Source organism: Vanessa cardui, chromosome 14, assembly GCF_905220365.1.
Source record: "Vanessa cardui chromosome 14, ilVanCard2.1, whole genome shotgun sequence".
NCBI lineage: Eukaryota > Metazoa > Arthropoda > Insecta > Lepidoptera > Nymphalidae > Vanessa > Vanessa cardui.
Window position 1 is genome coordinate 12659665 of NC_061136.1, and position 25068 is coordinate 12684732.

Here is a 25068-nt window from a genome sequence, read left to right on the forward strand (position 1 = left end):
AATAATAACTTCGAACCACACTGAGCTATTGGAACATCACATCGAAATGCATGTTAATATAAGGTTAACCTTTATTTGTTCTGAAATTGAATTGTAGGTAAACATCTTGTTTACTTACCAGTAGTCGACCGCGGCTCCGCTAGGTTGGTTGTCATATCTTAGGCAAAAAAGTAGACTGTCCTTTCTTGGAGGTATATTTTGCTTTACAACAAATTTGATCAAATTCGGTTCAGTGGTTCGGCCGTGAAAGAGCGAAAGACAAACAGATAGATAGAGTTACTTTCACATTTATAATATATATATTCATATTTTTTAAGCTCATTTTAACTGGGGTCTGGGGATGTTAAAGTATAGTTGGGTATGTAAAAAAAAATCGAAATATGAAAAGTCTGATTCTTTATTGTTATGCAATTTGCACTGTACAAGGTGTAGACAACGGGTCTTATGGCAACGTGTCCGAACCCCGCGTTTCAAACAAAACTTACGTTACAATTATTTCAACACTATGTACATCAATTGAACTTTGAAACAGGACAAACGCATTTCTCACTCGGATTTGAATTAAACAGTCAATTGTATACGAAATCTTACTCGCGGTCGTAAAGCGTAGCAACTGAGGAAGACTGGGGAAACCTTACAAACACGCCTCCGATCTCACCGTATAAAAACCATGAACCATCGCTTTAAAACGTAACGCTCGAAGGAAGTTTATTGCTTTTTTGTCTTATACTACACATGGACAAACTTGAGTTTAATAAAAAATGATGCGTTTACAGAGGAGACTACTCGGAGCTACATTGTGACACTCTTCCTCAATTCGTAGCACAAGTCCAAAATTACAGAGCCTTGCGATCAGAAAATGCAAATTTAACAAGTTTTAAAAAATTATCTATGGTACAAATATTTAGGAAATCATTTTAAATTCAGTGGCAGCAAATGTTACCCGAAAACGCCATCCGCGACGTCATAGGTCGACTCGTCTCAAGAAACAAAAAAAATTGACAGGGGAGATACAAATGAGAACCTTGTTTGTTATCGTCTAATCATTTAAACTCTGTTGCACTGAAACATTTCAAATACTGGGAAAGCGAGACGGGGCGCGGCGCTACGGGCGCTGCGTGCGCTACGGGCGACGTGCGCTACGTGCGCTACGTGCGCTACGAGCGTTCGTCGTCGTGCGCACGCGCAGCGGAGGCGCGCAGACGCTCGCCGTGCGCCTTGTACTCGATGGGCACGGAGGCGGGCAGTTGCAGGATGCGCCGTAGCGCGTCACGCACTCGCGCCGCCGCCGCCGTGTCCGACGCCGTCCGGTGCCACACAGCCAGGTGGTCCTCCTACGCACACCGCACGTTACACACGCGCCCGATAGATTATTATACTAATAGCAATTGAATCATGTTTGTAAAAAGTACAATACTCGTTTATTACAAGTGTTGGGTACTGATCAATCATTGAGGGTAGGTGAAAAATAAAAATTATTTCAAGTAAGTGCGGTGTCAACCGAGATATAAAAGTATGGTGACTGGTCTCTGGGGCAGTTTTTGTTCGGCCGCCGAAGCGACTAGTTCAAAAGTTAAGTATTTCAATTATTATTTTATATAAGCTGTTAATAGCGTAGTCACATATAATTACAGTTTGTATTAGATTATTTAAATGTATATCATTCTACTTAAAGTGAGCTTGTATCTAAAGTAACTATGAAAGTTACAGATAGTTAGCTATAAGACCATTCAATGTAAGATATGATAAGTAATATACGTATATGATGTAAGATAGATCATAAGATTGTTGTATTTGCAGATACAAATAATGGAATTTAAGTTATATGAATAAATCTTTATATTTATATGTGTTGCATTATTTTATTTCGCCCGACACCCGCCCGCACCGTGCGACCCTGCAACCCTTTGACCACCGCTGTCGATTTGTAACGCGACCAGCGTCGCGACTGTTCCAGCTTTTATTTTCCGGACGATAACGGAGTCAACACACCATATATCTTGTAATCATATGTTGGTGTTTGTTTGGGGTTACGTGATGAATAAAACAGTCCGCTAACTTTGGCATTCAGTTTTTATTAGAATTTCGTATAATTAGTAAAGATTCAAGCGCAACTAGTTGACGCTCTAGAACGTCAACGGTGACACCGAATAAACATACATTGTAGCTTTGAAATTTAAACATATTATAGATCTCTACAGTTAGGAAGGTATCCACATTAAAGTATCGCATGCTTTAACAAATATAATTGATTTTGTAATTTTTCGATGCTTTATTATTGGATTAATCATTTCACACACGCTGGGATAATTTAACGTGAAGAGTTGCGGCTTCCTATTATATGAATTCATTTTTTTCGTGATGTAGACGAAAGACGGTACTTGGTGATATTTTGCATTCTTCGTACCAAAAACGACTCCCGTCTTTTATGTGGCATGTACTTCAGCGTCGCTTCCCACTAAAGTCAACTGCTTGCGACACTATCGGTGATGACGAAATGTCCTTGGAGTTCAAGAAAACCCAAAAATATAGTTGAATTGCAACTCAGCTAATAGGAAATAATACTTCAAATGAAGATACTATAATGTATTACTTTATAAAATCATACGAGTATTGAATTACTCTTACGTTTTCAATAAAATGTGTTGTGCAATAAATGATTCTAAATAACAAAAGTTTCTTAAAACACTTCACTATAGGAAATCACAGCGTCATTTACAATGTTGCCTATAAAAAATAATAATATTTGTAAAAAGTATAATTAGTGAAAATAATTAATCAATTTCTTAAAAAGCTATTTAAAAGTTTCATTATTCATTTAAATTTAAAAATTCAACTACAAAAAATAATCTAATAGCAGTTTCACAGATACGTCATTGTATATATTATAAAAACATTCAAAATTAAATTCAAACAACTTACCTGTATTTTTTTTTATTTTTAACAATGCACAGACACTTGAAACAATACAGTTCAAACCGAACAATGGTTCACGTTGAACATTCAAGAACAAATATGGATATTTCAATCCTCGGCTAATATCACACACTTGTAAAATATTCAAATTAAATGTGTCAATATTAATATTTTTACTATTACACAAAACACAAACGAAGGCCAAGTCCACAGAGCTCCATTTCTTTTTAATATTTGTAATGTTAGTAGAATAATTTTGGTACAATTATTGCATTGTTGCTCACAGATTGGATAGAAAAAGCTTTCAAATCAATGCGGAATTTGAGTGAGCACTGCTGTCTATACTCTTAAATAGGTTAAAGTTTACAAAATTATTATTTCCGTAATCATCAAATTCGTGATTGACGCTTTAAATCGACAATGGTGGACAAAGGGTTACTTAAATCTATTTTGATACAAGGTATTTACATATTAAAAATTGAATCGTTCAATTAACTTAAACTTATTCAAAGTTGGCCTTAATAAAAATGATTAGTATACATATTATAAGCAATTTAACCTGAAACCGAACGGAGAGCACGACACCGCACAACTCAGCTCCGACCATAAACTGTTCACCGAGCATAGCCATACATAAGTCCTCCCATGCACGGCCCGTCTGCGTCTTGCGGAGTCTCACCACCTGTAATATCATTTCCAAACATATTTAAGTGCTGTGATAAAAAAAAGGTATTATTCAATGTTGTTTTAAAAGTAAAAAGTAAAGTAAAGAATTCATAACTATTCAGAATATGGTCTATGGTTTATTTAAGCACACTGCCCTTATGGTTGGCAGTTATACTACGGAAATTAGAATATTTTTGATACTTTATAAGTTAAAATGTAATAATCGATCATCGATCGATCAAATCGATTCTCAAATTTTTAAGAGCATATCAAACATATCAATAAATTCATAAGTGATCTTTATGAACAGTCATTTTCTACTATTTATTATCTTTTACTCACCCACTTGCCACCATTAATATTAGCAGGATCTTCCCACATAGGCTTGATGCCCAGCTTGAAGAGATGCAAATCTGATGAAGGCGGGAGTTCCGCGGGCCGTGCTAAATGCGTGTACAAACCCCACCACTGTTCAACTGAGGCCACGCGACCCACCAAACGAAGGGCCTGAAAAAATAACCATTCATTCATGATTGGTGATTTAATGACCTAATAACTTCACTAAGTTTTGCTCGAATTTATTACATTTAAATTAAATTAATAGAAAACATTTTTTATAATTTCAAAAAGGTCTTTAAAATAGCTATTCTTCGATTCAAGTACTAACTTAAATAAAGTTTTATTAAAATGTACAAAACATCTCAATTCATTTTGTGAAAGTAGTAAGAATCAAACAACTGGGTAATTCTCCCCAGAACATTATTATATTAACAGATTAAATTAAATATATTATTGTCAACATTGTAAAATGCTTTATATTAGATAACATATGACATATTAGGTTTTGTAATAGCTATTGGTTACTATTGTTTTATAAGAAAAAAAAGAGCTTTTTAATCATAAATTTTCTTACTAAACTGACTGTGCTTATATATGATTATCTTGTAACTACGGAGAGGTCATCAAAGCTTGCAAGAAAAATCTATGAGGCTGAAAAGTCTTTAGCATTTAAGTTAGTAGACAATGATAGCCAGTGGTATCTCTTACATCAAATAAAGTTTGAATATTAATGCTAACTTGGATGACAAAACCTGTATCTTTTGATGAAATTTTAATATTTATCCTAAACAACATAATATACTCTCTTAAAGTAAATAAAAACAAGATATTTTATTAACCCATTCAACAAGTAAAGGATTAAAAATAGAATTGTTATAACTTAGTCATGATATAGAATTTTGTTACAACTATAATGAAACAAAATTGATTAATAGTTAAATATAATGTTGATTTGACAAATGGAGTTATTAATTCAATAAGAATTCCAAAATTCAGAATATTATTATTAGTTAATTTTTTATCAACTTCTATAGAATGAGTCTCACTGCGTTTTGTTAGCCACAGATAAGATAAGTGATGAGTAAATATATAAAAAAAGTACCTACCAACCAACTACTACTACTAAACCTACCACTTTTAAATATATCACAATTTCATTTATATTTGTAATACAACTAATAATTGTACACTAAGCTATATTCAACCAACCTCAACACACTCTTTAATATTTTTACTCATCATTTTATCATTATAACAATCACTTTTTATCACCTAACTCAAAATAAAGTAGTTCAAGTAAGTTTTATACCAGGGAAATAATGTGTTATAAATACTTAAATGTTTCGAATACTTACAGTTTAATGAGTTGACAAGCCAAATATTTATATACAAAACTGTTTTTATTCAACTTTTATTATAGTACAAATATATTATTTACATATGAAATCATATATACCTGTCCATAACCAGTGGTGGTCGAAGAAAGTTCTCTGGCGGGAGGCCTCCGAGAGAACCACATCCAGTAACTATACTCCAGTTTGTGCTCGTGAGGGGGCACGTATGGCTGCAGCGGATCGTCAGGGTTGCGATCGTCCTCATCATTGTTTGCGTGATTCTGATTCCCAGGTTCCCCAGATCGGCGTTCAGGCACATTCAAATTATAGAACTTGCACATTTTTCTTTCAGTCATGTTACGCCAATACTAACATGATTCCCTAACGGCCTAACCTAGGACACGTTGCTCTTTTAACTATTATACTATTTACAAAGCTATAATTCAAATCTCTTATTATACAAAGTAACAAATTAAACTCTTTAATTAGTTCTATTTATTTTTACAATAATTTAATCATAATCAGCCTATTCCCTCTTTTTCTGTGTATAACCTTTTTCTTTCCGTCATCAAAATTCAAACTGTCAAATGACAGCATGGGATAAATGGGCCAAACGTTTTAAATTAAGATTTAGTACAAAGCTTTTGTGTGACAATAAAACCCCCGAAAGTAAATAACTTAGAAAAAAAATTATGTATAAAACATACTTACAACTTTGTACTCACAAAATTAAATAAATTTTATATTAATCTTGATTTTTGAAAATATTGTTATCTTTTAAATTATTTTTTATTTTATCTAATTCCATCGATTTGGTTTTTAAAAAGTATAATGTCACTGTCAAAGTCACCGCGGCGGGATAAATAAACAGAAAACGGTTTTGATCCGTATTGAATTCTTGGTATTCAGAAATATAATTTCAGTGGGACTAATCGAAATTATTCAATAATATAATATTCCCTATATTAAAAAAGTCTGTTTGCTACATAAGCGTTACATTGATGCCATGGCAAAGTCAGAGTCTACCGCAAGGAATAACGTTGATAGTCTTAATGTCGATTTTATGCGATCTTTAGTAAAACAATACTCAGAGTTGGTAAGTAAATCAGTTTATAAACAATGACACACATCCAGTTTAAAACCTATAATATTTATGAGTTGTTTTTCTTACTTATAAAACAACTTAATTAGTAGAAAAGTAAGTCCAAAAACCTTACCTTTCTTTGAGGAAACACGTGAAAGCTATGTTTTCCGTCATATTTCATATTATAAACATAAACAAACCGATGGTAATTTAATTAGCAATATATTATATTAAGTAATAGTTAGTATGGTTGTGTTTTGTGTAGAAGAGTATGTCAGCCAGAGGAACCTCAAGTCATAACATCTTAGCATTGGTTGGTTGGCGCCGCATTTTCTATGAATATTTAATATTTCCTACATTTTAAATATTTAATCTTTAAACGGTGGTCATCACTCAACATCAGGATATTTAAAAGCATAGTGTAATAATATACTATCTCGAAATGATTTATATAGCACTCCTTATAAAATTTAGGCTTTTGTTATTTAAATTGTATTTTTTTTGGTTTAAGGGTCAATGGACGAGTGCATTTTTTTGGGCAGATGCAGCAGCAGCATCAAGTGGTTCTGCAGTGGCAAGTGGAGATGACATATGGTTACTCGCCAGTGCAATGCTGGCCCGGGGTGAGCTGCATAGAGCTGCACACGCCGTCACATCTAGAGGATTACATAGGTATGTATGTGTGTTACATTTTTATGATTCAAATTTAGCTTTGAATAAACTAAAAAATAAAGATAATATGATTTATAATTTATTTATTAATGTATGATACATTTGTTAGTTGATGGTTGATATATTATTACTGTTAGTAATATGTCTAACTTGTGAATGAAATGATTGCCTCCTGGCTATTTCATTTCATATAAAAGTTTTGATATAATATATGAGACAAAAAAAATCCTGCTAACTTTCTTTCACCAGTTCTTCTGAGATCAGGGTATTTTCTTTTCTTAACCAGTGGTACTGTTTCAATTGACCATTAATAAGAAAGTATAATACTTCTATATTAAAAAAAGTTATTTGAGTTTGAGTATGAGCTTGAATTTGTGAGGGTAGTAATTTTATATTAAAGCATCTTAACATCATTATCACTAAATCTACTGTCTGTCCTTGTGTATGCTTATAATTTTTATTTACCTTGCTTTGTTATAAATTTATTTCCATAAAATGTCTTTAACTCTTGTAAACATTTTAATATACTAACTTCATTGGGATTTGTTTTATTTTATTATCTACTAGAGACCCAACTCAAAATCCCACTGATGAAATTTATTAATGAAACAAATATGGAGAACTATTGATATGCTATATTGTACTGTTTTGTTTCCCTTATAAGGAAAAAACCTTTATTTTATTTTACAGGAGGCATCTTCTATGTCTTGGTGTTGCGATGCGGGCATTCATAGCAGCCAAGGAACCCACAACTACTCTGAGCCTACTTGAGGAATGTGATCCTGCTCTCCTAGAACCGAGAAGTATGGACCAAACACACAACGTAAGCCATATTAAATAAAAAATCTTTATATAAAATAGGGGTGTTAGGGAGCTCCGTAACCGTAACCGAAACTATCGGATATCCGATATAAAAAATCATCCGTAACCGTAACCGAATCCGAAATTAAAGTTTCGGATAGATAATACTCAATATAATTATTTATATTTATTTTTATTTTAAATAGCTGTAATAATATCTCACAGACTGATTGTAATTCCTGCCAAAAACGAAATAAAACTACTTTATTACCTATTTGTATTTTGTATTTTACTTTTAAAATTCCTTAAAAATATAATATCCGTAACCGAAAGTAACGGATAATCCGAAATAATTTATTATCCGTATCCGTAACCGTATCCGGTATAATAATCATTCCTATATCCGTATCCAATCCGTAACCGAAATTTCATATCCATAACATCCCTGATATAAAATAAGCAAAGAAAAAACAGTCTTTTTTTCTGATCATCAATAAATTGTAATAAACTAGCTGTGCCCGCGACTTCATGCGTACTTTTTAAATCAGATTCTGCCTTTGAATGTCCCGTCAAAATAGATTAAGCCATTCCAGAGTACAGACGGTATATGTACCATGTATACATAGATATGCGTTTAGCAAATAGTACTCCAGCTTTATTATATTTATATATAATGTAATTTTTATACAAGGTATATTAAATTAATGTTCACAGAGAGCCTTAGCCGGTGTACTAGTCTGGCAAGCACGGGCGCTATCGTCATTGGAACGACGCGAGGCTGCTGCAGAGGCTTTGACAGCGGCTTTGAGGGCTGACTGTGCTTGTTATGAAGCCCTCGATCTATTGCTTGAGCAGCATGCACTTACCCCTAGTCAAGGTAATTTTTGATACCATAAAAAAATTAAAACAGCTAAATATTTAAGAACAAAAAATAGAGAACATGCAAATATAATATTTATGAAAATCTTCCTTTTAAAATGTTAAAAAAATATAAAAGAAGGGTAACTGCAAGGTTTATATTTGATTTTTAACAATAATTACGAAATAAAGTAACGTGAAACGGAACCTATTTCAAAAACCCTAATTAGCGTTCAATGACGTCACTCCTGCTACGACTACTTATTTGAGGTTATGGTTTTAAAGAAAGAAAGTGACAATTGAAACGAAAAATAATTGCGTTTTGCGAATAAAAATGGAAGTTGGGTTTGTCAAAGCGGACTCCAGCTTGCTCTTCAGAGCTTGAAACCACTTTTGTGGTTTCATTGTCAGAAGGTCCAGGTCAAAGACAATTCAATTAAAAAACATGTTCAAGTAGATAAAATATTAGCATAAAACGTACGTAAACACGGCTTTTATTCGAAGTATCCATAGTTTGTTTTAAATTTTTATAAATAATGTCTCTAAGGAGAGAAAATGCATAAATATGAAAACCAGCGAGGAGAAGTACTATCAGTAGGCTAGTGACAGACAGGAGTGACGTCACATGATATAAAGTTCCGTTTTCGCGTGAAAACTTAAATTGACATTATGAAACCACATTTTTTGGAATAAATTACAGTGTTTTAATTTTTTAATATACTTGTAGTCTATTGTATATAGAGTTCTTTAACACAAAAATAAAATGACCGCATCTTCCCTATTGATGGTATTGTTTATTTACATATTTAAGGTTTAGTGACCATAAACAAATGAAAGAAGAAGATAAAATTATATCAAAATAATACTCATATAACAATTGGGACTTTTTGAATAGAATTAATTAAATTCGTAAGTGTTCGTCGTAGTTTAACAAATAACTTTTTATTAATAACTGAACTTAATAAAGAGAAACGCAAGTATAAGATTCGACAGTTTATTGACGCAATGTAATTGGTCGAGAACTTAATTTGTTGTATTCGCTTTGGTTCTGCTAAAAATGACATAGAACATCGACGACACTGATATCGTAATTTTAGAAGTGAAATTAAATTCGATATAAGTATATTATATTAATCATAAACTCTTAGTAGTGCACGATACAGCTGAGCTATTAGCATGAAATACGTAAATACACGCATGTTATGTGTGTTTGCAGAGAGCGAGCTGATCGAGTCTTTGCCGATCAACAACCAGATGAGCGCGTCCGAGGCGGCGCTGCTGCGAGCCGCCTTCCGCGACCGCCTGCGCAGATACGCGCCGCTGCCCGTGCAGATGCAAGACGACGGCGTGAGTGCGCACACAAGCCACGCACACGCACATGCCACACACACGCAAACACACATACACACACACACACACACACACACACACACACACACACACATTACAATAACAACAACAACAGCCTGTAAATTTCCCACTGCTGGACTAAAGGCCTCCTCTCCCTTTGAGGAGAAGGTTTGGAACATATTCCACCACGCTGTTCCAATGCGGGTTGGTGGAATACACATGTGGCAGAATTTCTATGAAATTTGTCACATGCAGGTTTCCTCACGACGTTTTCCTTCACCGCCGAGCACGAGATGAATTATAAAGACAAATTATGCTTTAGCACATGAATCAGCGGTGCTTGCCTGGGTTTGAACCCGCAACCATCGGTTAAGATGCACGCGTTCTAACCACTGGGCCATCTCGACTCACACACACACATTAATTGTGATAAAAGACGAAATTACATTTATCATAATACTTAACAATAATTACGTTGTGACTGCACGCAGGCGAAGTCGTGCGTGGAGGTGGCGCGGGCGCGCAGCGCGGCGGCGGCGGAGGCGCGCGGGCGGCGGCTGGCGGCGGGCGGCGAGTGGGCGGCGGCGCTGCGCGCGCTGGACGCGGCGGGCCCGTGGAGCTGCGCCGACGTGCGCGCCGCCTGCCTCGTCGAGCTGCGCCGCAGCGCCGAGCTGTTCGCCTTCGCGCACGCGCTCGTCGACGCCTACCCGCACCACTGGACGGCCTGGTACGCGGTGGGCTGCTATTACTATCTCATCGGTGAGCCGCCCTTCACTCTGCTCCTGTGCCTACTCCCGTGCGGAGGACGTGACTTATTGGTAGAATGACTATTGTAGAAATATACGCTTTGAAACGGATTGCAAAAACTGTGACTCCACATGAATTTAGTGGTCACCATCACCGTGGGTAATATTAATCATTTAAAAAAAAGTCATGCGTCGAATTTTCTGCACTAACCCCTAAGGCGATCTGCGCAGGTAAGAGCGAGTTCGCGCGGCGCTACCTGAGCAAGGCGTGCGGGCTGGAGGCGGGCGCCGGCTGCGTGTGGCTCGCCTACGGGCACAGCTTCGCCGCCGACAACGAGCACGACCAGGCCATGGCGGCCTACTTCAAGGTGAGGCGCACTCGCAGCGCGGGCCTGCCTTTGGTTTACTTATATATTATGATTTCATATTATGTAACATTGTAACATAACTAGGCGAGCCAGCTGATGCCGGGCTGCTACCTGCCGCCGCTGTACGTGGGCGTCGAGTGCTCGCTGCTCAACAACGTCAGCATGTGCGAGCGCTTCATGGCGCGCGCGGCGGCACTGCACGGGAACGCGGAGGTACATACACAGTGTCTAGTCAAGTGTCGTGAAGAACATTATGTTCGATCAGCGTACAAGACACTGGACGCTCTCGTTGGCAGTCGGGCGAGGCGTGCGACGGCGAGGCGGACAGCAAGGGCTGGGAGCGCATCGCGCGCGGCGTGGCGTCGCCGCACGTGGCGCACGAGGCGGGCGTGGCCGCGTTCGCGGCGGGCCGGCCCGACGCGGCGCGCGCGCTGTGGCTGCGCGCGCTGGCCGCCGCCGGGCCCGCCGAGCGGCTGAGCCCGTGCTGGGCCGCCACCATGGACGCGCTGGGCCACGCCAGCCGCGCGCTGGGCCGGGCGGGCGAGGCGCTGCGCTGGCACGCGCGCGCGCTGGCGCTGCGGCCGGCGCGCGCGTCGTCGCTGGCGGCGCGCGGCCTGTGCCTGGCGCTGCTGGGCCGCGAGGCCGAGGCGGCGGACGCGCTGCACGCGGCGCTGGCGCGCGACCCCGACCACGTGGTGGCGCTGGCGCTGCTCGACGCCATCGTCGACCGCCTCGACGCTGCGCTCACGGGTCAGCCCCATATGCTATAAGTCATTAAATCAAATCAATTTATTCAAGTAAACTTCACAATGAATTAATTAATTTGTCGGGTAAGGGGCAACTATGATTGAAATGGTGACAGTATTTGTATGGACTTTTTTGCTCAAATCAAATCAAATCAATTTTATTCAAGTAAACTTCACAATGAAGCGTTTTTGAATCGTCAATAATGAAATACTACCACTGTTTCGGAAAGCAGCTTCTAGCGAGAAGAAACGGCAAGAAACTCGCATAGTTTCTTTTTTTTCATATAAACAAATTTACAATGCTGTTATTTACAGTAATTAGTGTCCTATCATGGAACCCGAGCCTTCCGGGCGTTCCTTTCCAAAATGTATTCTTTTGATGAATACTACGATTTATTTATTAATTTAGTCTTAATAATCTTTTTAAATTTTGAAAATAGTAAATTGATTATATTTCGCAGTATCTTATTATATTTGCGTATACCATTGCCCAAAAACGTTCTCTTTACCGTGTGCAAAGGGAAACTAGGGATTACAAGTTTATTCTTTTTTCTTGTATTAATAGTATATATATCAGCTTTGACGGAATACTTTTTTACATTCTTTTGTATAAACATTATATTATCATACCAATAATATATATGTATGTAATGTAAATATATTGTGAAGCAGCTGTTAATACACCGATTTCTTTAAATTTCTCGCGTACTGATGTCCTAGAGCTAATATTGTAAATAGTTCGGATACGTCTTTTCTGCAGAATAAAAACAACTTCAACATTTACTGCGTTACCCCATAACAACATTCCATATGACATAAGACTGAAAATTACTAAAAAAAACTAGTCTAGCGGTACTTATGTCCGTGAGTTTTCTAATTATTTTTATTGCATTAATAGCACTACTTAGTTTCCTTGCTAGGGCATACAAATGGGTGCCCCACTGCAGTTTGCAGTTTGGAGAGGGTTATCTCTAAGAAGACCGTTGACTCGACAAACTCAATCCTTTCATTTTTTAAAGTGATTTTCGCATTTAGTACTAGATTATTTATGTCAAACCAATCAAGAACCCGCGACAGAGCACTGCTTACAACGTCATAGTTGTTTATTTTTCTGCCAAATTTAAAAATAAGGGTTGTGTCATCTGCAAACAGTACAATATCGCAAGATTTTTTTACAAAATAAGGTAAATCATTTATATATAATAAGAACAAGAGAGTTACCAAAATTGATCCCTGTGGTACACCCATTTGAGCCACAGCTCCATTTGATTTTGCACCATTAACCACAACCTTCAAAACTCTTTCATTAATGTAGGAGGAAATGAATTTCAATGCAGGGCCCCTGCTACCATAATATTTAACCTTTCTAGGAGAATATCATGCCTAACGCAATCGAAAGCTTTTGATAAGTCACAAAAAACTCCAATAGCGTTTTGTGACTTCTCCCATGCATCATAAATGTGCTCAACTAATGCTACACCCGCATCAGTAGTCGAGCGAGCTTTAGTGAAACCAAACTGTTGAAAATACAATAGCTTGTACGAGTTAAAGTACAATAACAATTGATTGAGCATGATTTTCTCAAAAATTTTACTCAATACTGCAAAATAGAGATCGGTCTTTAATTGTTTGGGTCTTTTATATCACCCGCTTAAATAATGGGATTACTTTACTTAATTTTTAACATATCAGGAAAAATACCAGTTTGTACACATTATTTAAAGATGATAGCTAAATAAGGAGCCAAGTCGACAATTACATTGTTAATTTAAGACAACATTATGTGAACCAGTACGGACTGGAAACATCAAATAACATTGTTAATAATTGTAACTGATAAATCCCATAGGTCACTGGTTTTGGTGAGCTGAGATGGCCCAGTGGTTAGAACGCGTGCATATTAACCGATGATTGCGGGTTCAAACCTAGGCTAGCACCACTATATATATATGTGCTTAATTTGTGTTTATAATTCATCTCGTGCTCGGCGGTGAGGGATAACATCGTGAGGAAACCTGCATGTGTCTAATTTCGTTGAAATTCTGCCACATGTGCATTCCACCAACCCGCATTGGAACAGCGTGGTGGAATGTGTTCCAAACCCTCTCCTTCATGGAAGAGGAGGCCTTATCTCAGCAGTGGGAAATTTACAGGCTGTTACTTTACTTTACTGGTTTTTTAAAAATTTAATGTTTTAAATATTTTTAATACTTCGTATGAAGTTAGACTGTCAAAAGAAAATTCTAAACACAAATAAGTCTAAGGCGTCATTGGGTGACGCATTAAGTCCTTTAGTAATATCAGAGGAATATTAGAGAAAAATTCTTCGAATTGGTTGGCCCCATCAAAATCTTTAGGTATAATTTTGCCTTTTATGCTAAGGGATAAATGCCATGCATCAAACTTCAACTTACCTATCTTCGAACTTATAATATCCCAAGTTGTTTTCATTTTATTTTTAATATGCAACGAACGAGCTGTGTGACAAACTTGTTTAAATAATTTGGAATATTTTTTGATAAAATTGATAAATTTACTATCACTATTTCTTAAGTTCATATAGCTCATATAATTTATTTCGACTTATATATGTAGATACCGGTAGTGACTCAGTCTGAGAACTGTATTTCATTGTTCTGATAAAAGGTTTTTAACTGAAATATGTTATTGAATTCTCTATCATATATAATAATTGTAAAAGAGAATTATGTAAATAGTTGGGATCATTTGAGGTAAGATTCAATTTTGGAAGGTTATATGTTCTAAAGCATTATTAAAGTTGATTAAACCTTTTACAGTAATTGGCCTACAAGTGATTTTTCGTTTCTTTTGATTTTTTTTTTACCTATTGACACCATTTGGCCAAAGTGATCTGATGTAAGGTTTGTTAAGATTTCCTTATTAACGGCCTCACAATTACAAAACACATTATCTATACAGGTTGCGGAAGTCGCTGATATTCTTGTAGGTTCACAAAATATGTTATTTAGATTAAAAGATTGAAATAAATTTATGAACCTAGTACTTATGGAAGATTGCACTAAAATGTCAATGTTAAAATCTTCACAAATAACGATATTCTTTCGCCCAGTACAGACTCGCTTAAGGGCGTCTTCCATCACACATTCAAAAAGGTTAAAATCCGATTGTGGAGGTCGGTAAACTCACATTGCTATAGTATGCTCGAGTTTCACGCATGACAGTACAACAGTATGCAAATAAACATATGTATATATGGAAAGATCCACATGTCTTTTCGTTCTTTACAGTTAATCATTTGTTTTGTGTATATTAATGATCCTCCATGTTTAGTTGATTTTCTAATAAACGCACTTTACAATTTATAATTGTTAATACTAGGTGGTAATTGATGTGACAAGATCCAATGTTCACTTATACAAAATATGTCAATATTCTAATACTTTAAAAATAGTTTAATTTAGTTATCTTGGCTGGATACGCCCTGTATATTCTGATGTACAATACTAACAATATATTTATAGTGCTTATCCATTGGCTTATTATCTAGTTTTTTAATTTAGTCTTGTTAGTAGCACAACTACTAATCAAGGGTATAATATTTTTTATTTGTAGTATCTACAATTGGATCAAATATATTATAAGCTAACAATATAGCTATAATTCGTTTATATTTAAGTGGCAGGTACATTGTATCCTTTGTCAGCTAAAATATACTTCGAACTCGGTAGTTCAATATGCAGGTTTTATGAACCTGTAGTGGCTTGTCATCAATGAGATGTTATAAATATTTTTACTAATTTGTTTGAACCCTGAAACTCAGAGTTTATAGGCTCTGCAGCTGAAAGCTGTAGGGGTATATACTCTACTTTATAAAATTTCGTAGCAGACACAATAAACTTACTACTAATAATGTGTAGAGTTGTAATTGTTGACATGTAAACTGTTCATTTCAGAGGAAGAAATACCCCAGTTCCCGTTCCCCGCCGTGACCCTGGACCCGCCGCCCGAGCGCGACCTGTCCGACCAGCAGTCCGACCACCACGCCGACCACACGGACCGCGACGTTTCCGACATGAGCATGAGCTTCGACTGAGACTATTGAAATTTTATCTCCACAAACTTATTGCCCTCAGACCCCGTACTTTTTATTAAGGTCTTATAGAAATAAGTGAACTCAAGAAAACAGTTGTTTTATTATATACAATTAAAATGTCATGTCCGATTTTCTTGTGGGTATTTTAAATATGATGTTTGTTACAATTTTCTTCTAAATATAATTAACCAGAAAAGATAAATTAATAGGGAACTCTATAGCCGTCATATTGCTGGCTGAAGGTAGACTTCATATATTATGGGATATTGTATGTCTGAAAAGTATATCAAAATAAAAAGGCACACAAAAATTAACTCACTTTCTTGCCATATTTTTCGCTGAAAAAACACTGTCAGTCATTTTGATGACGTCATTATGGTATAAACAGTTTTATTTCGCGTTTTTGGGAAAGTATTACAATCGCCATCGTTGGTGTTGGCAGGTCTAGTTGTACTAATACTAGCATTAAAACCAGAAAGGTTGTCAAAGATTCCGATGATACTGATAATGAGGAATGGTTTGGTTGGAATAAGCATAACGAGAACTTAACTAAGAGCAGATTGTGTTTAAATGAATTGTCAAAAAGATATGTACAGTCAGTATGGAAAACCTTCGTCAGTTTTCAAATTCCTTTATCAAGTCTTAACTCTTAGTACATTTTTGAAACTAAAACACTAAACAACTGCATGTAAAATTAAGTACTCTTGCAGATTATTGCCCATACTGAGCACATGAAAATAAATCTTAAGGTGACGAAGCTTTTCTTACTCCGACTGTACATAATTTACACATCAACAGTTTTTAACTATATGACGTCACAGTATGTCGGCTCGTGTTTTAAATTACGTGATACAGATTAAAAATTGCAATTGCTAAGTTAAAAGTCCATATCGTATATTTTTTTCAGTTACTACTGAATAAATGCACTTCTCTTTTATAATTTGGAGGCCTTGAGGAATTTGGACAAAAAACTTCATGCAAATGGTATATATATATGCGAACAAATACTAAAATTGTGATATCGTTTCACCAAATTAATCCACTTCAAAAGTTCTCAAAAGTAGTGATAGAACGAAACGCAATAATTATTATAATTTATTATACCTTTATACTGAATAAGTTTCTTTATGTAATTTAAGCTTGTACAGTGTACATTGTGAACTTCAAATAAATGTTTATATATATATAAAAGGCGTTTCATTTTATGTGCGTTTGGTGGGAAAATAAAACGAATTCGTATAATGAATATAATTTATTCGTAACAGTATATATCGTACTGTACAATCTAAAATCAATTAAGCTAGTTCAAGATAAAATCAGCATTTGTTTTATCTAAAATTCTATAAAAATCACCCGATTAAAAGCGTTTTAAAATGTTCTTTAAAAGTAATAGCGAATATCGCCTAATACAACAGGCACCTTAAAACCTTTAAAATGTTCCACGGGCACGACTCTAGACTCGTATCAGCCTAGTCGGTGGCGACGGCGTAATTTTGCGGATGTTATACAGGAGCAATAACCGGATATGACTATAATTGATCAATAATAGAAATCGTCAAGCAAAATCTCATCGTGTTCGCACTTAACTAACGATATCAACAAAAAATAATCAACGTAATCAACAAAACTTGAAATAAACATAAGATATCCATAATTTATCAAATCAAGCTGGCTGACGAAGCGCCCAACTTAATAGCGCGGCTCGACAATCGCCGTGTGGTACTGTGCTGGCCGGCGGCTCTACACGCGCGCCCACTCCGCCGCGCCCTCCTCGCCCGCCGCCTCCGGGGACGGGGTCGCTGCGACACCAAATTATCACTACACATTTCCAAAATATCGAATCCAAAATGTTTGCCATTGATACGAGCCAAATGTTCACTCTTGAAGATTAGCGGTATGTAATTTGGACCATATCTTAGAAGACCAAAGCGCTCTTATCCCCAAAAACTAGCGGCATATCCATTGTGTACATAATACTATTGGAATTGATTTTGATAGATTTAGACGGTTTGATTAAAAATGGAATGTTAAGACCGTAGCGAGGAAAGTAGCTAAAGCGCTTATGGACTTTCTTTCATAAATTTGTGGTAATAAATGTTAAGTAAAAATGTCACCATCGCTGGCCAAGTTAAAGCCGTTGAAGATGCTCCCCTCACTGGGCGAGGATTGTCGAGGCGCGTTGTTCCCGTTGCCCATCGCGCCCGGCTGCAGCGGCATCTGAGCGCTTTTAGAGTTGCGCATGAGCGGCTTGTGGTTTTCAGTCGAATGTTGCCAAGCCCAACACGAGCGGCAAAAGTATCTGAAACAGTTAAATTAAGCTTGTATGTTCGAAATAAACGACGGTATCAAAATTATTCAATTATTTGTTGTTAATGAATGATTCTCACCTAAAACAAACTGGTTCGCGGCAGAAATAGGGTCCTTGCTGTAGATTGCACACTGAACACATCGAATCTTCCAAGTAAGGATCGACTTGAACCTGTAAATTAAAGTAAAACAGTATTTATATTCAGGTGTCCGGTATATTTATGTTCGGTGTCCAATTGGTAGCTGGTTCATTACCTTTTCATTTAATAAATAAATCTAACATGTTTACCTTTTTCGTAAATTTGTCAGTTCTTATCTCTACGTAGGCAGCGGAGATCGCGCGCACGTAAGATCTCACGTTATTGAACGTCACTCGTCCCGATCCAATCGGGTACTTATTTTTGTCAGTGTCGATACCTGGGCACAAGGATAAGATTTTCTTATGTTACACAACAAAACTTCAATTGACGTCAATTTAGGTACGTGGACGCTAAGAAACGCAATTAATGAATAGAAAAAGGCAAATAAATATTGTGAAATGATTGTTACCCGCATACACTACTCCCGAAAACAGATCGTTCATAATGGTAGCGAGTGCCGAGGCAGAGAGCATGCCGTGCAAAGCGCCCACGAACACGGTGCGGGCGGGCTCCAGCCGCACGGAACCGCCGCCCGCACCTCCCGCGCCCACCCAGTTGGAGTCTGACACGGCCCAGGGGATCACTTGCACCTGAAATGGGAAAGAGTCAAATACTAATATTTACATAACGTTACACTTTGGTGTAAGGAGGCGCAGTGCACACCTGGATATGAAGTAACCATCAACCAAAACAAGTTTACGAAACAGCTGAAGTAATAGTGATCTATATAAAGTGATCTACCGGCCCAAAGATCTACACCGACCTCCTTGGTGCGCATGTTGCGCGAGGCGACGCGGTAGTACCAGTCGGGCCCGTCGCGCCGCGCCGCCGCCAGCAGCGCGCGCACGCGGCGCTCGCTCTCCAGCGTCACGTACGCGTAGCCGCGCGGCGCCGCGCCGCCGCCCGCGCCGCGCCCCGGCCACTCCACGCTGCGCACAGTACAAGCTTCACCATAACGAAAACGTGCAGGTGAAAACTAAACACAATAATTTCGTCTCATTTACCAACTAAGGAAGTGTGCAACAAAACACTCACCGCACGGGCTGGAAATGCCGGAGCGCGTGCATGAGCGCTTGCTCTGTTATGTCCCAGGGCAGACCGCCCAGAAATAGCTTGGCGGAAAAACCACTGCTAGGATCGAGACAGCGTGCCGGTAGGGCGCCGCTCCAGCTTAACGCGTCGCCGCCGTTCCGGCCGCCCGCTACCACGCCGCCTACGATTATTTGCGTTCGTATTAACAGTAAAGCGAAAGACCTAACCACTAAATTTACGAAAATTGAACAAAATTACTTACAAAATGACGCGCGGCGCGGTAGTACACGGGATTCCTCACGTGGTTGCCCGCGAGCTCCTTCGGGCGGCCACGGCTGCTCCACCTGATGACCGCGAATATAAACGACCATTAGTAAACGGAATAACGCACTCGTCAAATCATCACTATCAAATCAATTTACTTACGGATTCTAGACCGTCGCAACTTAGGCGAGTTTGATAGGAATTGTTGCGGGAATTAGTCGCCGGGGGCATCGCCAGGGCCTTCTGAAACATGCACCTTACTGGACTTGTCTAACAACGAGTTAAGGCAGAAATCACTCACTGCGGTCTTATAATAGCAACATACGAAAAGCCATTCCAAGATCGACATACGTAGCGACAAGTGAACTCTTCACCGCGAAGAAAATTTAAAAGTCACAGGACTAAGGCAAAGCTATATTATAAATTAAATTAAGTTGATTTTTATTTCAAACAAGTTAAAGAAAACTGAAACTTACTAAGGAAGCAACAAGATCCGTTATCCCTTGTCCAGGGGGGTCCTCCCAGCCTCCCGGGCGCGCGCTCTCGCTGCAACAATGAAACAGTTTTAGTACTAATTACCTCGTGGTACATGCAATGCTACTCTCGTTAGTTTGATTTAAAGAAATGATAAATGGACTTCAAGATGCAACCATCAGAAATGTAACCATGACTTACTAACAAGAAATTTTACTTTGTACATAAATGCCATGGAGGTCAAATACAATTTCAGAAAGCAAGTGTTAAAAGGAATTTATTGATTAATACCTGTAGCTCGCGAAAGCGGTAGGATGCCTTGGCGGGAAGCAGGTCGGTGGTACCAGTGTACGCGGCGTCTGTGCGGCCTCAGGGCTGCTGGGGCTCTCCCATCGCCACTCATTATCACCACCACCTTCCTGTTTATAAAACCAATATTACCATTAAAACTATTCTAAAACCAATAGGATGCTATACAAAGGCGATAAACCAAAATTACCAATTTTTCTTTATGTACCATTTTAATAATTTGATTAAGGAAATATCAACCATTTTCAGCGAATTATAATACTAACGACTACTCGATGTATGCTGAAGCAAAAGCGACGATATATTATGGTAATCCAGCTTGTCTAGACTGACGGCATACAGGGCTTTTTATTTCTCTAATTTATTTTCTTTGAGATATTCCGGAATTAAGATTTACTGATTACTCTTACTGATGTAATATTGAATAACTTTTATCGAATCTATTTCAAATAAAGATTATTAATCTTTGCAATGATAATTCAGTATAATTCCTTTGAAGTAATTTTTCGCATCGCGTCTTGCGTTACCGATTAACTCGAAGAAACGCTGGCATGAGCCTACACAAATAATATTAAATTGCCAGCTCCTGCCAATAGCCAGTTCGGCAGACGTCTGCCAAATAAGTGATACAAAAGTTGCAACTTAACTTACAAGGCGACTGGCGATTAAGTTCTGGCAGTCGTCGATGGATTGTTTATCCTTAAAAGAAGCTATCAACGCTTTTTACGGTACTCGACTCGTGAATATTTGGTTGGCAACGCATCAATAATGAAACTGAAAGTTATCAATAGAGGCAATAGCGCAATTTCCGCGCAAATTGAATCTATCGGACAGCCTTAGAGCGACTTTAGATATAAACATTGGATATTAAAGTAAACACAAAAAGTTTTAATATGAAATAAGCACATGTTCGTGCTGCGTAATTTATTATAAAAACTAGTTCAATCCAAGCGCCGAGAATTTCGATTGTGGCAGGTAATTGTCCCAGTCGGGATGAATTATTAGTGTCTAGTGATCCCTTTAAAGTCTAGGGGAATATTGTTTATAGTAGGAATAGGGGGCTGGAGGTTATTGCGGACTAGGCATTTAACACGAAGGTCACGAAAAAAGCCACCTTTTTAATAAAACTTATTACGTAAAAGCAATAAAAAGCATTACTTTAATATTTATTACGTTTTAGAGACGTTTATAAACTAACTGAATGTATAAATGGAAAATTTAATTTTATCAATCGGTGGAAATAGCGCGGTGTTGAGATGCGATTAATTAGGTCGTAGCTTTAATTAGGAAACTACCTTCGCCCTAGCGAAGCGATTACCTAACGGAAGTAACGACGGATTAGAAATTAATATTCGCTTCCGAATTAATGCAAACAAATTTCAAATTTTTATGCATAGGAGTCTTAAATGAAAGTATTTTGATGTAGGTTTTGAAGACTGCATATTAATATATGTATGTGTATTAATTAAACCACTTCGAAGATAAATCAGTCGCGAAATCCTTAAATAGACGTTAACGTTAAGTGGCGCAAGTAGGTCATTTTAAAATTAAAGTTAACTCTTCCCTACGGCCAGTTAACAGAAGGCAATCATTCGAGACGTGGCCAATTCAATTATTTGTAAAATATATTAAAAGAGTTATTTGTTAACGATTTAGTTTTGTTTACTAACACTTACGTTTAAAAAATGATTTAAAGAATTTCGTGCCCAATACAAATGACATACGTAATATGATATATAAATGAATCTTTATAATTAATAAAGATAATTTCAATCCGAATTGAATACTTTATAATTAATTTGTATCTAAGGATGTAAACCGTTGGATCACATTTATAATATGTAACAATATCTACGCATATTTCCGCAACTGTGTTAGACATGTCACAAATATTAGGCGAATAAAAAGCTTATGGAATTAAAAGAAATTGAATTGGCACCATTAAACTGCGCACATCGTATAAATCATTGAATATGAACATTTTGATCGTGAAAGCTATTAAAATGAGATTGTATTACACCACTTAAGAGAAGTGCTCGGAAATTTTTAAGATGCATGTAAAATCACATTTAAGAATATTTTCAACAATTTAACTCACAATAACTACATTAATTAGCATATAATTCGTATTAAAAAAATTTCAGGCAATTCCAAAGTCTTTTTAGGTTCAGCTTTTGATTCAAACATTTTCACACAAAATTAATATTCCAAGCTATTATTTATAAACTTGGCATGGGACTTACAAATTCAGAAAATAAATACCAATAAATTTGAAAAGTTGTCGTTGTGAAGGTCTGCGATTTAACATTTTACAACTACCCACGAAAATATAAAAATAAAAGAGATAAGTTACGATCTGAAATTCAGCTTTTGTTGGTCCTTTGCAAGCGAATTTTTAGGAATTCGTTTCAATGTAGCTTATATATGGGAGTATTAAGAAATTCTCAAATCCAGGGCTAATGCAAGCTGCCGGCTGGTCGCGGGTGCATTATTTGGCACGGCGCGCCCATTAATAGGGGAGCTGGCAGCCGTCTCCCTAACATTAACTGGCATCAAAACGGATGTCGTACGGACATTATGAACGGACAATAAAACTGTCGAGTGCTTTGTACTCAAATATCGAGCCTTAAGGCTTTCAAATGCATTAAGTGGGACGTTTGCATGATGCACCGCGCGTAGGTGGCTACGATTAAAAACAAACCTTTGTAATAAAGTTTGTTTATTTTTGTATTGTTTCTGCTTTAATATGATTGACTTTTGTTGTAACACGAGAAATTTATTAACAGTACATATAATATTAAAATACAATAATAAAACTAGTCAAAGATGTTTTTTATTAATGTATACTGTAAAATTTAGGAAATCAGTTGTTTTTAAAGCGAGAGTATATTGGCGCCCAACATGGGCCAAAAATATTAAAGACAAAAATGTGAGTGCATTCACAACTAAAAGTACCCTCATTTAAAACGAAAACTTCGGAACGATACGTCTGTTGCAACGATAGAGCCATTTTAGATCTTTATCTTTAAGCGACTAGACTGCATTATTATACCAATAATAGATTTGGAAGACGCGGAAGTAATTGAAAAACAAACTGCGATAAAACCGAATAAATGGCATTTGTTTTTATTTTTTTGAGGTTTACGAGCAGACTTAGGAAACATGCACTTGGTACTCACGCTAGGTCTTGTTCTCGGTGCTGCTGCTTCAGCTAGTTGCGAGGTATCGAGGCCCAAGAATTCTGCCAAAGAGCGGCGGTTCTCACGCGACCCACCGCCACCGCGACTGTTGTCCTGTTTCAAAGTTATTGCAAAACACATCGGAAATGTACAGAGAAAAAATTTTAGCGGTCTGTTAATTTTACTTTAAGAGAGGGTAGTTAATAAAATCATTAAAAAAAAAAACTTTAATGATGAAAGTATTAGTATGAAACTCGAATAATTCATAATTTATATAGTGTTTAAACTTTATTAATTGCGAAATTATTAAAAAAAATATATAGAAAAAAACTCACCTGATGAAGAAGCGGCATATTTGCCGCTAAGTTTTCCAAAGTTTCTTAATGAGACGCGGCTGACTCAAGTTCAGTGCAGACTAGTTGCCTCGTCGGCGGCACAACGTCAACTACCAACGAGTCGACGCGCAGCGAAGAACGAAGCCGAACCAACCCCCACTCCTCCCACCACTTTGTAAGGATTTTACAAACCACGCCCCATTTAGCATCTTTTTAACACTATTATCCATTGAAAATGTATATATTTGATTTTTAATAAATTCATTTATCTTTTTCTGGCTTTAGAAATCAAATCTACATTATAATAAATCAGTGTATTTGTGGAATATATAATAAAACAAAAAAAAAACCACATCTAATTTCCCGCCTAACTCTGCCATTGGTCCATAGAATTACGAAGTGCGCATGCTCCAAATAATTATTTCTTTGATTTTCTCTTTTTTTTATTTGTGCTATATTTAAAGATGTTATTCCTTTTATCTTAAAGTATAAAAACAAATTTCAATATTGATTTCATTTCTTTAAATCATAATATTAAAAAAAAAACAGATATTAGAATTGATATTTCTGTATATTAAAAATAAATTAATTTTAAACTTCTAAATAAAACAATCAATGTTGGTAGTAAAATAAGTGTAATAATAATAAAACTAGTAATGTGTTTAGTATTTATTTCATTCAATTCAGTTCCAGTATCCGGTTAAAGAATTTTACAAAATTATAATATTTGATGTTCTCACAAAATATAAGTAGACATAAATATATATTTATTTTTTAATTTTCAATCAGGATGCCAAAATTAACGCCTGATAGATTCGTTTACCGTTAAATGGTCATCAAACCATAGGAAAACTGACTTATCATTAGAAATAAGTAAAAGGTTAAATTTTCCATAACATAAAAGACTAATCACTGCTAGTATTTTATTTTCTTTGATTAATATAGGCACCGTATGATATTTTTAACAATTCCTTTATCACTGTGCCATCCATTTTGGGAACAGATACACTGGCGTTCTTCAAAGAGAACAAAACCATACTATTCCTGCTCTTATGTATTTTCCTCTTTGATTT

The 25068-nt window shown here is 36.8% G+C and overlaps 3 protein-coding genes across 3 annotated transcripts; 1 reads left to right on the forward strand and 2 right to left on the reverse strand.

Moving 5' to 3' along the window:
* Positions 1–379: 379 nt before the first annotated feature.
* On the reverse strand, positions 380–5848 carry LOC124535117 (eukaryotic translation initiation factor 4E type 2). The gene is made up of 4 exons (XM_047111191.1): positions 5378–5848; positions 3925–4089; positions 3476–3598; positions 380–1334 (listed from the first exon to the last, which is right to left on the reverse strand). The coding sequence occupies exons 1-4, from the start codon at positions 5609–5611 to the stop codon at positions 1158–1160; spliced, it is 699 nt and encodes a 232-aa protein (XP_046967147.1). The 5' UTR covers positions 5612–5848; the 3' UTR covers positions 380–1157.
* Positions 5849–6066: 218 nt separating this feature from the next.
* Positions 6067–15956, forward strand: LOC124535118 (cell division cycle protein 16 homolog). The gene is made up of 10 exons (XM_047111192.1): positions 6067–6351; positions 6851–7011; positions 7702–7834; positions 8527–8689; positions 9887–10017; positions 10512–10779; positions 10998–11134; positions 11219–11347; positions 11431–11884; positions 15816–15956. Exons 1-10 carry the CDS (start codon positions 6262–6264, stop codon positions 15953–15955), a joined length of 1806 nt encoding a protein of 601 aa, XP_046967148.1. The 5' UTR covers positions 6067–6261; the 3' UTR covers position 15956.
* Positions 15957–17276: 1320 nt separating this feature from the next.
* Positions 17277–24013, reverse strand: LOC124535319 (cytoplasmic polyadenylation element-binding protein 1-B). The gene is made up of 13 exons (XM_047111505.1): positions 23996–24013; positions 23661–23774; positions 20464–20591; positions 20175–20244; positions 19861–19941; positions 19697–19772; positions 19438–19615; positions 19166–19331; positions 18812–18992; positions 18552–18679; positions 18343–18434; positions 18070–18254; positions 17277–17754 (listed from the first exon to the last, which is right to left on the reverse strand). The coding sequence occupies exons 1-13, from the start codon at positions 24011–24013 to the stop codon at positions 17696–17698; spliced, it is 1476 nt and encodes a 491-aa protein (XP_046967461.1). The 3' UTR covers positions 17277–17695.
* Positions 24014–25068: the final 1055 nt, after the last annotated feature.